Consider the following 12,824-nt stretch of genomic DNA (forward strand, 5'->3'; position numbering starts at 1 on the left):
ATGGGTACATTATATTTTTATTTTTGGTGGATTCTTTTTTTTAAATATTTTTACAATTTTTTTTTAACTTTTTTTTTCACTTTGTGACACTTTTTTTTACTTTTATACTTTGTCCCACTATGTGACTTTCATTTTTTTAATTCTGATTGCCTGTATAGCATAGGGATGGAGCACAATCCCTGTGCTATACAGGCTGTCAGCGCTGCAGATGCAGAAGATACTTTGCTCATGCACTGCGCATGACCAAAATATCTTCCTGCTGTCTGGTGACCCGGATGTTGTCATGACGACATCGGGTCATCATGGCAACATCCGGGAAGCCGCTGGGGGCTGGCAGGAGAGGTGAGTATCGCGATCACTTCCCTTGGCCCCGCAATGCTGCGATCGACTTCGATCGCAGCATTGCGGGGGTTAATGTGCCAGGAGCAGTGCACATAGCACCGGGTGTCAGCTGTGACAATCAGGCTCTTAAAGCCCAGGGCGCAGATACGTATTAGTACATCTTGGGCTTTAAAGGGGTTAATATGCTCGCTGTGTCCCCTACATGGCATTATAGAAACTTCTTATGGCTTACTTTCAAAAATGAATTTTTTTCTTGCCACTCTTCCATAAAGGCCATATTTGTGGAGTACACGACCAATAGTCATCCTGTGACACCTGAGCTGTGGATCTCTGCAGCTCCTCTAGAGTGACCATGGGCCTCTTGGCTGCTCCTCTAGTTAGTGCTCTTCTAAGGCTATGTGCCCACGTTGCAGAAATGAAGCAGAAAATTTCTCCTTCATTTCTGCATATCCTTTCCCTGAAAAACGCATGCGGAATTCCGCAAGCGTTTATCGCGCGTTTTTGACATGCGGAATTGCCTTGCGTTTTTTATTGCATTGGAAAGGCAATTCCGCATGCGGAAACGCAAAATTAATTGACATGCTGTGGATTTTTGTGCGCATCAAAAACGCTGCGGAAAAATCCGCAGCATGGGCATAGAACTTGCGGATTCTCATTGGTGACCATGGGGTGCGGATTACCAAGCGTTTTACAAACGTTTCCGCTGCAGAAATTCTGCATCAGATACGCTTGTAAAACGCTACGTGGGCACATACCCTAAGGCTATGTGCCCACGTAGCAGATTTGATGCAGAGCGTTTTTGCCTCTCTCTGGCAGAAAAAAACGCATGCAGATTTACATGCCAGAGAGAAGCGTTTTTTCAGCGTTTTTACATGCGTTTTTTCAAGCAGTTTTCCAAGCGATTTTGAGCATCACTTGGAAAAGTGCTTGACAAGTTGGTCACACAATATAAATCCATGCAACCGGCATGGATTTATAATGTGTGAACAACTGAGGCTTTAAATGCAGCATCTATAGTGAAAAAAAGAATCAAAACGTTAATAAATAAAAAAAAACAACTGTATATTCACCTCTCCGGCGGCCCCCGGTCTGCTCTCCGGTCTGCTCCCGGCCACGTCCTCTCTGCTTGGCGTCCCGCAGTGTACTGTCAGGACCTGCGGTGACGTCATTTAGTCAACTGATGGTCACGCGACCATCACCTGACCGTCAACGTCAACGGTCGCGTGACCATCAGGTGACCAAATGACGTCACCGCAGGTCCTCACAGTACACCGCGGGACGCCAAGGAGAGAGGACGTGGCCGGGAGCAGACCGGGGGCCGCCGGAGAGGTGAATATACAGGTTTTGTTTATTTTTAACTTTTTTATTTCTTTTTTTCACCGCGTGGTAGCCGGGATGAAGAGGAGTTGTAGTCTCCTCTTCATCCCGGGTACCACACGCACCGCTATTGCGCTGCAAATTTGCGGCCATTGAATTTAATTGAAACACAGCAAATCCACATATAGCTGCGGGTTTGCTGCTTTTCAATGTTCCTCAATGGCCGCGAATTTGCAGTGTAATCGCGGTAGAAATGGTCATGCTGCGTTTTGCAACGCAATGCGAACTCGGCGCGGAAATTAGCGCATCATGTGCACAGCACATAGAATTCACATTGCTTTGCATGGCAGACTGTTTTACAAGCGTTTTCGTGGCGTTTTCGCAGCCGTAAAAATGCCGCAAAAACGTTACAAAAACGCTACGTGGGCACTTAACCTTACTTGGGATGTCAGTCGGCCATGTCTTGGTAGGTTTGCAGTTGTGCCATACTTCTTCCATTTTTGGATGATGGATTGAAAGTGCTCCATGGGATGTTCAGATCTTGGACTATTTTTTTATAACCTAACCCTGCTTTAGCTTTCTCAACTTTATCCCTGACCTGTCTGGTGTGTTTTTTGCTTTTTATTATGCTGTTTGATGCCTATGTGACGTCCTCAATTCTCGAAAGAGCCCTTTTAGTTTTGAGTTTAGTTTACCCTGGGTGTTGGGGGATTCGGTGTCGGGCCCTGTGATGGAGAGGTGGGATGCAGCCGTGGCCCGGGCCCGACCCGTGCTCACGGCCGTCACATGAAAAGGAAGATGTTGTGGGCTCGTCCGGGTTGAGTGGCTTATTTTAACGACTACGCCACCTGTGGTGCCTGGTGAAAGGGGCCACCAGCGCCGCTACAGTCCGCCGAGGCCTGGTGTCATGGCGGCCTAAGTTCTCACTGCTCCCCACAGGCGGAGCGCGGCCTCAGGGCAGGCAAACGGGATGGAGGGGGGGAGTAGTAGTGCGGGGAGTACGGGCACCGCGTCGCATGGTATGGCGCATAAAGAACAGTCCGGAGGCCATAGGGGTGAACTTCCAAGGCTTTACTCACTTAGATATGACAGCGGGAAGGCGACTCCCTGCTCCCCGCGGAGTCCTGCGGCCACCAGGGACGGGGGTCCGACTACCTCCGAGAAAGTCCAGTGTTCGGTAGCGACCCTACACCAGAGTGTTCCTGCACTACAGACTTCACCCTTTCCCGTCTGTGCGTGTGTAGATAGGCCGAGTCTCCCTCTGAGCTCCTCTCAGGACTAGGGCACGGGTGGCAATTCCTCTCCATCCGATGCCCCGTGGGATCCTCAGGGCCTAACCGGGTTTTCCCGTCCAGGACATGGAGTGCAAGGTCGGGTGTCGAGGGCCGGTACCCCTCTTGCAGCCGGAATCCCTCTGAATAGATCAGGTAGGCGAGGACAGGTGGCGTACTCCGCTCCGTCGGCATCCTCCCCGGGACCCATTTGCTGTGGAGCTACACTCTAAAGCTCCCAGGCCTTCTTGATCCTGGTCCTCGGCCAGGTTGAGACATTCCTTGTCTGCAACCTACCTCTCGTCCCAAGGCCAGGGTACGAGGGATGTGTCCCTTACCGGTGCAGGCCCACACAGGATCTGCGCTCCCGGAGGGAGGTCACATTACACACAGTAGTTGACAGCACAGTACGACAACCAGAACCGACAGAGACCAAGATCAAAGATGGCTTACTATTAAATATGAAATATAAAGTGTAACTAACTTGTAAGTCCTCCTCCCTCACCCACTAACTGGTTCCCCTAACTCTTGGTTCCCCAGTCTCCCTGTAACCAGGGGAGCAGCACCTAGTGCATACTAGCTCCCTCTGGTGGAGAAGTGTGGTGTTGAATGCAAAAGGATAGGTCACAACTATCACACTGGCCTTACCTCGGAGGAAGAACACCACACTCCATTAAAGAAGTGCAGCATTGGGAATTTTTTAAAATTACATTTTAGCATTTTTTTTTGTTGTTTTATTTTCTCTTGTGGGATGGAGGGAATGGGTAGGCAGAGTCATGATGTATTTAATAAAAATCTTTTAACAAAATGCTCCTGAGTCTCAATGATGGTGTTACACACTCATTATGGTGATCTTATAAATTGCTCTCAGACCGTCCTCTTCGGGTGTCTGGTGACAGTGGTCACGCATGCTCAGTGAGCTCAGTCCCATCAACTGGACCCTCCAACATAGGAAGTGTAATAATTTTCGCTATTCTACAGATTGCAAATAAGAATCAGTACCTTCTTCTTACTTGTACTAGTCATGCAGGAAAAAAGTACTACATCTCCCTGAAAATAAGTCTTAAAAGTAGGACTATACACCTTAAAGGAGTCACCCAAAAATAACATTTTATTATCACCTATCGATAGGACTTTATATACTATATGTCCCAACTGTCCTATGAACATGGGTCTCAAGGTCCTTGATTGATGGAGCATTACTGGACCACCGTTCCATTCTCTTCTATGGGTTTATAAAAATTTGAGTACGCATGCGTGGCCGCAACACCATGAACGATCCAAAGGGCAAGCATGCGCACTACTGATCCATTCACACTGTGGATGCTGAACCTCTTTTCTCATGATCGATGGTGGTCACAGCAGCCAGACCCCACTAATCATTCTTCTCTCACCTATCCTCACAGATGGTGTTGGTAGGACAACCCCTTTAATACATAACCTTTAATCTATGCTTCTCCTCCGGATCTTCTTAGCAAATGTCATCTACTCCTTTCATAATCTCAAGTACTGAAAGAAAATATTCCTGTGCAAACTAAACATTATCTCTCTTTTCTCTGGAAGCCCAAGTCCAAAATAATGCTGGACCCGGCCCTGTTTGCACTACTTATTTCACGGCCATATCTAATATTTGAGCGTTTCTTGTCCACCTCCCGCTATAACATAGGCATCCTCCATTATAGAGTTCATGTCACGTACTGTTCTCCTACCTTCTTCTTTATCTTTGTCTGATGATTCAATAGTTTCAGAAAGGGAGGAAGAGAAAGTCTCTGCCACCTCCTCGGGGGTATCAAACGTATACCAGTCTGTGGAGGAAAGAGACACATCAGTCGCCTTACACATAGAGCAGGGATCTCTTACTTAAAGGGGTTTTATATTACAAAAACTATCCTTTTTCTTTTCCGTAGACAGAATTACCCATTTGTATACACTATGGGAAAAGAAAGAAAAGCTGTCTGTGTTGTCCAATCACAGCGCAGCTTTCATTCTTCCAGCGCAGTTTTCAAAATGAAAGCTGCACTGTTATTGGTTGCTATGGGTTACAAAGACAGACATTTTTGTTAGATTGTTTTGATAAATGAGGCCCTATGTCTGGTATTGTAGCTATGCCCACTTCAGGTAAGAGGTGCATTAGCTGAGGGGGGACATATCATTGGAGCAACCTGTGCGGCCGCACAGGGGCCCAAGAGATTAAAGGGCCCATTTCTACTTCCAAAGCAGGCGTAATTTTGCTTTTTTAGGAGCTTTTGGGCTGCAAAGGAACCATATATTGTTCTTGTACGGGGGCCCTTTTCTGTCTATGCCCCCAAGGGCATCAGCTGCAGTACCAGAAATAGCCTTTAGACAAGAGTGTCGCTGTTTCTGGGGAAAAAAAAGACTCTGTTTTTTTTTATAGGGATACTAACCTAATAATGTTCATCGTAGCGGAAACTATAGTTTCTCATAGATTTACTTTGTTCCTCTTCGTTTTTTGTGTTTGCCTCAACTGCTGATTTCTATTTTGAAAGTTTTTGGAGGGTATGGACACTTTTGCAACCAATTTTTATTGCTCCAAATTCAGCAAAACAAAATGATGAAGTCTATAATTATGTGTATGCAGCTCCTATGTAGACCTTATGTGTCACCATGGTTACAGACTACAAACAAACTCTCTGTTGTCTGATCCTGAAATCATATCTAACTCCACTTTATCTGCCCTCTATAGGAAGTAAAAGAAAAGGCAGAAAGTGGAAATTAATACACGACTGCAGGATCTGACTACACAGGGTTTGTTTGTAGTCTGTAACCATGGAGACACTTTTATTTTTTTAATTTTGGCGGCAGTTTTCTTAACATAATCTCAAGCAAGTATATCACATTAGCCCAAAAATTCCAAAAGGGTAGTTGTAGGATCGAACAAATGGATTAGGAAAAAGTAAAAGATGAATAATGGAAAACTACACAAGACCAACAGCTTATTCCATAAAGACTAATGATCTTACATCTGCAGGACGGTTCTGCTCCGGACCAACGCTTGTTCTCCATGCACACCCTCTCTTTAGAGCCGAACATACGAAGCCCCTGCTGGCATTCATACGTCACTTTGTGCTCAATTTTGTAGGAAGTACCTACTTTCGTAGCCCCGATGGGAATTCCTGGATTTGGACAGTCAGACTCTGTATGTGGGTAAAGGTGTGGAAAACAAAAGGGGGGTCAAATAGGGATGGAACTTGTAAGCGAAATCCAAAGAGAGAAATCGCCAGCGTCAGAGGCTAATTTAGTATAGTAGTATAGTTTTATGCTTTTCTTGCTTTCATTAGTGTTTTTTTTTTACAGCCACCACTAGAGGGAGCCCAGTACATACAGATATTCATACTTCCCTTGGAATTCAATACTTGCTGTTAGCTCCCCCTAATGGTGGCTGCAAGCTGCTAGAATTTTATTACTTGACCCTTTGTGATGCACCCAATCTAAATTTTGCTATGGAAACTTATTATTTTTGAGGAAAAATATCAAAATAGGTATAGAAAATCAATCTGAATCCCATCCTTCCTTGCAAATAGTGCTCACTGTCTGTCAATCAGCCCCCCCCCTGACAATACAGAAGCTTTCAGATGGATTATATGACACTCCTGCTGGGGGTCTACCAGGCCTGGACCCGTATGCCAACTCCATGGGCAAGAAATAATTTACAGCTGAGCTGCCATAACTCTCACATCTGGGTTGTCTAGGTTTTTAAGAAAATGGCTTCAAAGTAGGAGCACTATAATATCAAATAATGAATTATTACTCACCTACTAAGTCCCCTGCAATTACTATTATTTTATTATTATACTTGTTTTATTATATTATTTATTATACTATTTTACTGTATAATTACACAGGTCCACAAGGGTAAAATTGTTTGAAAAGTAATAGGTGATTTTTATATACTTTCGATCGCTGAACTCAGGAAAAATATTGAAATAAATCCATCATGTACAGTTTTTTTCGCAAAAAAGGCCTTTTCTTGCACCATACTTTGACCCCTTTGCGTGACCTTTGGTGGATGATTTTGGTGTCATTAGATTGGTTAGAAATTAATGGACGCTGTGCTGCGATTGGCTGTTGTGGGCAGAGAAGATTTTTTTTTTTAATCCAGCTTCCAAACAGTGTGGTGGTGTCCATAGTATCCAATCGTAGCATATCTTTCATTCTATCTCAGCAGTGTAAGAAATGAAAGCTGCTGTGTGATTGGTTGTTATGGGCAGTAAAGACAGATTTTTATTTTAGTCACAGTTCATAACAGTGTGGTGGTGTCCATAGCAACCAATCAGAGCACAGCTTTCATTTTACCTCAGTAGTATAAGAACTGAGAGCTGCACTGTGATTGGTTTCTATGGGGAGCAAAGGCAGATTTGCTACTTTTGTACGTGCAACATGGAGGGATTCAACCTTAAAAATAAGAAGGAAATTATATACCCGGACCTCCGGTCAGCGATTCGCCCTGTGCCTCACGGTCACCTATCCTTTCACCTCCGGAGAAACTTGAAGATACACCTGATTCAGAACATTAAGAGCAGAATTCTGATGAAGACTTTCATGCTAGTCTCAACGAGCCACAGCTTTTTTCAAAGCTCAAATTAAATGATTTAGTCAGGGACTTGGACCTTCCTAAACATTCTGAGGAACTTTTTGGCTCCAGACTAAAGTAAAAGAACCTGCTAGCTCCTGGTAGCTGTTTTACATGGTACAGAAGCAGAGTAAATCAATTCCTTCCATACTTTTCTTAAGATGGTGCTCTAGTGTATGTAGGAGTGGTGGAGGTGACTTATTGCTCCCTGACACTTTGAGAGGTTAAATGTATTTTATATTGGTATATGTTTCTAAAGTAAAACTGCTGCAGTTTAGCCTACACAGCGTTAACTGTAACAGCTGGCCCAGATTGGGGAAGGGGGAACTGAGAGTTAGTGCAAAATTCAGGAAGTGTCAGTTAGTTAGTGAAAGTGTGGAGAAGTAGCAACAGTGCTCATAAGCAAGAGGCGGCTAGGGACAACGTGAGCTGGTTACTCAGAGCAGTGGATTGCCATAGAACCCTTCCGTGAGAGTCCGTCTGTCTCAGAGGCGAAAGATAATGGAATCTGGGTGCACTGTCTGTGGTGGAGAAGAATTCCTATGGCTAGATCAGTTAGCAAGAGGGATGCTCTACCCATGCCAACAACTGGGGCTGAAGTTATGTCCGGTACCTGTGGGAAAGACTGTAACCAGTTGGGCCATATCCTATATGCTTTATTGTGACTGTGGCACCCCTGAGGGTTCAGTCGCCACAGGGGTACTGCACCTCACCCAGAGGTGTGGTGTCTCCTTCTCTCAGGTAAGGAGGGAGTGCTGACCGGAACCCCAACACCTGCATTCAACACTACACTACTCCAGGCCGGCTGGAAGGGCAAGATGCACTGTGTTTCCTGCTGAGCCCTGTCCCTGGCTTGAGTGGGGGGAATCCAAAGGTAGGGGGAACCAGTAGTGGGTGTGGGTGGAGGAAGCAGTTTAGGAGAGCACCATAGTAGTAGGTATATAAAGGGAGACCATCTTAGGGTGGCAGAACAGTTGAGTAGAGAAGTCAGTCTGAGAACAGAGTCTCCTTAGGAGCTCTGCCCCACAAGTTGGGGCCTAGTGCTAGAGGCCCAGGAGGGGAGCAGAGGAGTAGGGATCCCAGGGGGTACGGCGAGTGTAGGACGGCACCCGTACTCCCCGAATCTGTCAGAAAAGAGAGGGATCGTAGGCTGCAAGAAGGGGACCGGCCCCTGGACCAGCCGTGTTACTCCAGGTCTTGGCTGGAAAAACCGGAGGCTTCTGGCTTTTATAGTCCAGTTGCCAAAGCCTCATTCTAATCTCCGTGAGGGTCAAGCAGGTCCGGGAACTCCAGTTAGACAGGAGGGACTTCAGAGCACCCGAGCGGGACTGAGAGTGGGGAAGCGCAGGGTAGGAGGGAGAAGACCCAGCGTGAAGACGGTCTAGAGAGGAACACAAGAAAGCGGGGTTCCGTCAGGTGCTCCTAACCTACCTGAGGAAGAACTGAACCCTGTTCTGGTGAACGCAATGCGACGTGGGAGGCTGACATCTGTACAGTGCACCTGTGGAACTTACATAAGTACTGTAAGTAAAGACTCGGATGACTGCACCGCACTGCCTCCGTCCATTATTTCAGCTGTGCCATCTCCGCTCCCCCCCCCTGCACTACAACGCCCAGCACAACCAACAACACCTACACTGCCCTGGAGCAAGCTCTACCTGTGGAGAGCCACATCATCCCTGCTGCAGTAACATCAGCTTCAGAGGACTGCTCCGCAGCGGCAGCTCCCTTTAGCCGCATTCCACAGGTGGCGTCATGAACTTTCTATAAATAGAAAACACCCCTTTTTATTGACCGCCCTGGGTCACGGACCGGGCCAGCCACCGTGATATCCCCCACCAGCATCCATAGGCCCGGCTGCCGAGTACCCCCATTGCCCCGGGGGCACGTCATGACCACTGTAAGCTGCCAAGTAAATGTTTGATTGTTTTTATGAATTCCGTGTCCCCTGGATTGTTTGTTGCAAAGGCTTCGGAAGATGAAAGCCTGGAGCCAGTGGAGGCCTGTGGGCCACAAGTAAGTGTGATGCACCCCACACACAGCAGCACACCAGGACTGGGATACGTTTTGTCTGTAGGGTGCCAGAGCGTGCTGAAGCATCAGCTAACCCACGACTACCACACTCGGGCATCTTACATGTATTGCAGTGATGTTCCTGGGCTAATGGAATAATGTAGCATTGAATACAACGTGAGCAAGTGGAGATTGATTCATCCAAAAAAAAGTCTAAAAACTGTGCTACTGCACAAAGGTAGCAAGTATGCTTCAGTGCCTGTATGGCATTCTGTGCACTTGAAGGAAAGCTATAATAATTTAAACGTTATACTCAAGAAACTTAACTACGAGGATCAAGGATGGTCAATATGTGGTCAACTGAAAGTTCTCTCTTTGCTCCTTGGGCAGCAAGGAGGATACATGAAGTACCCATGCTTTTTGTGTGAATGGGACAGTCAGGAGAGGGCTTATCACTGGAGTCAAAAAAGTTGACCAACGAGAACATCTTTGCAACCTGGACTCAAGAACATAGTTGCGGAAAGTTTAGTTAATCCCACTAAAGTTCTGCTGCCATCACTCCACATTAAGCTTGGACTGATGAAGCAGTTTATTGTAAGCTCTACCGAAAGAAGGAGAGACTTTTAAGTACCTGTGTACCAAGTTTCAGGGACTCTCAGAAGCAAAACTGAAGAAAGGCATTTTTGTGGTTCTGGATATTCAGAAACTCATGAAGGACGACGTGTTCGAAATAAAAATGAAAGCTGTTGAGTAAAGGACTTGGGGTTCTTTCAAAGAAGTCGTAAAAAATTTTTTAGGCAACAACAAACAATCAACATTTAAGTCCATCCTGGAGAACATGCTGAATTGTTTCAAAGCCTTGGGTTGTTTGATGAATGTGAAATTAAATTTTTTTTACATTCCTCTTTTGACTACTTTCCTGAAAACCTTGGTGCTGTTAGCGAAGAGCAAGGAGAAAGATTTCATGAAGATATCAAAGAGATGGAATGACGATACCAAGGTAGATGGAACGTGAACATGATGGGGGACAAAAGGTATCAAGAGAAGCTTTGAAGAGAAAAGGAAAAGGCGCAACAACTAATTTCCAATAAAGTTGCAGAATGAATGTTCAATACATTTTTGTATATCAGGATATAAGAATCAGTCATTGAATTTGAAAAATGTTTCATGAACCCAAATTTTGCATACCTGTGTTGATAATATGTTATTTTACGTATTGTTTTATTGTATTATTTTAATTAGAATATTTTACTTGTTGTTTTTACTACTTTATTATTATACTTTTTATTATATTGTTATTAACTACACACTGCTCAAAAAAATAAAGGGAACACTTAAACAACAGAATATAACTCCAAGTAAATCAAACTGGAATAGACAATAGATGGAAATTATTGGCAATTATCAAGACACCCTCAATAAAGGAGTGGTTCTGCAGGTGGGGACCACAGACCACATCTCAGTACCAATGCTTTCTGGCTGATGTTTTGGTCACTTTTGAATGTTGGTTGTGCTTTCACACTCGTGGTAGCATGAGACGGACTCTACAACCCACAGAAGTTGCTCAGGTAGTGCAGCTCATCCAAGATGGTACATCAATGCGAGCTGTGGCAAGAAGGTTTGCTGTGTCTGTCAGTGTAGTGTCCAGAGGCTGGAGGCGCTACCAAGAAACAGGCCAGTACACCAGGAGACGTGGAGGGGGCGGTAGGAGGGCAACAACCCAGCAGCAGGACTGCTACCTTCGCCTTTGTGCAAGGAGGAACAGGAGGAGCACTGCCAGAGCCCTGCAAAATGACTTCCAGCAGGCCTCAAAAGTGCATGTGTTTGCACAAACGGTTAGAAACCGACTCCATGAGGGTGGTATGAGGGCCCGACGTCCACAGATGGGGGTTGTGCTCACAGCCCAACACCGTGCAGGACGCTTGGCATTTGCCACGGAACACCAGGATTGGCAAAGTCACCACTGGCGCCCTGTGCTCTTCACAGATGAAAGCAGGTTCACACTGAGCACATGTGACAGAAGTGACAGAGTCTGGAGACGCCGTGGAGAGCGATCTGCTGCCTGCAACATCCTTCAGCATGACCGGTTTGGCAGTGGGTCAGTAATGGTGTGGGGTGGCATTTCTTTGGAGGGCACAGCCCTCCATGTGCTCGCCAGAGGTAGCCTGACTGCCATTAGGTACCGAGATGAGATCCTCAGACCCCTTGTGAGACCATATGCTGGTGCGGTTGGCCCTGGGTTCCTAATGCAGGACAATGCCAGACCTAATGTGGCTGGAGTGTGTCAGCATTTCCAGGAAGATGAAGGCATTGAAACTATGGACTAGCCCGTCCGTTCCCCAGACCTGAATCCGGTTGAGCACTTCTGGGACATCATGTCTCACTCCATCCACCAACGTCACGTTGCATCACAGACTGTCCAGGAGTTGGCGGATGCTTTAGTCCAGGTCTGGGAGGAGATCCCACAGGAGACCATCTGCAACCTCATCAGAAGCATGCCCAGGCATTGTAGGGAGGTCATACAGGCACGTGGAGGACACACACAATACTGAGCCTCATCAGGAGCATGCCCAGACGTTGTAGGGAGGTCATACAGGCACGTGGAGGCCACACACAATACTGAGCCTCATCAGGAGCATGCCCAGGTGTTGTAGGGAGGTCATACAGGCACGTGGAGGCCACACACAATACTGAGCCTCATTTTGACTTGTTTTAGGGGCATTACATCAAAGTTGGATCAGCCTGTAGTGTGTTTTTCCACTTTAATTTTGGGGGTGACTCTAAATCCAGGCCTCCATTAGTTAATAAATGTGATTTCCATTGATGATTTTTGTGTGATTTTGTTGTCAGCACATTCAACTTTGTACAGAATAAAGTATTCAATGAGAATATTTCATTCATTCAGATCTAGGATGTGTTATTTGGGTGTTCCCTTTATTTTTTTGAGCAGTGTATTTTAGTTGATGTATTTACTACATTGTTTATTATATTTTACTTGTTGTTTTTACTGTTTTATTATTATACTTGTTTTTATGATATTAGTTATTTTTATTAATTTACTTGTTGTTTTTACTATATTCTTTATTATTTTGCTTGTTTTATTATATTACTCAATATAATATTTTACTCTTTCTTTTTAATATATTATTCGTTATATTATTTTACTTATTGCTATTACTAAATGATTTATTTTTGTACTCTTTTATTAAATTCTTTATTATATATGATTTGATTACATTATTATATTTATTATAATAATTAACTTGTTTTTATTATGTTATTTATTTGAA

General features: G+C 45.1%; 1 protein-coding gene across 1 annotated transcript in view; it reads right to left on the reverse strand.

Annotated features, from left to right (window-relative positions):
- LOC141155150 (complement factor B-like) overlaps positions 1-12,824 on the reverse strand; it is a 67,760-nt gene that overhangs the window by 32,383 nt on the left and 22,553 nt on the right. Inside the window, exons 4-5 of the mRNA XM_073641835.1 lie at positions 5,912-6,085; positions 4,640-4,735 (exon numbers count right to left, since the gene is read on the reverse strand). Coding sequence (XP_073497936.1) covers positions 4,640-4,735; positions 5,912-6,085 — 270 coding nt within the window. The remainder of the gene's footprint in view (positions 1-4,639; positions 4,736-5,911; positions 6,086-12,824) is intronic.

This window comes from Phyllobates terribilis, unplaced genomic scaffold (genome assembly GCF_046119375.1).
Source record: "Phyllobates terribilis strain yellow unplaced genomic scaffold, ASM4611937v1 Scaffold_7__3_contigs__length_470593459, whole genome shotgun sequence".
NCBI classification, from domain to species: domain Eukaryota; kingdom Metazoa; phylum Chordata; class Amphibia; order Anura; family Dendrobatidae; genus Phyllobates; species Phyllobates terribilis.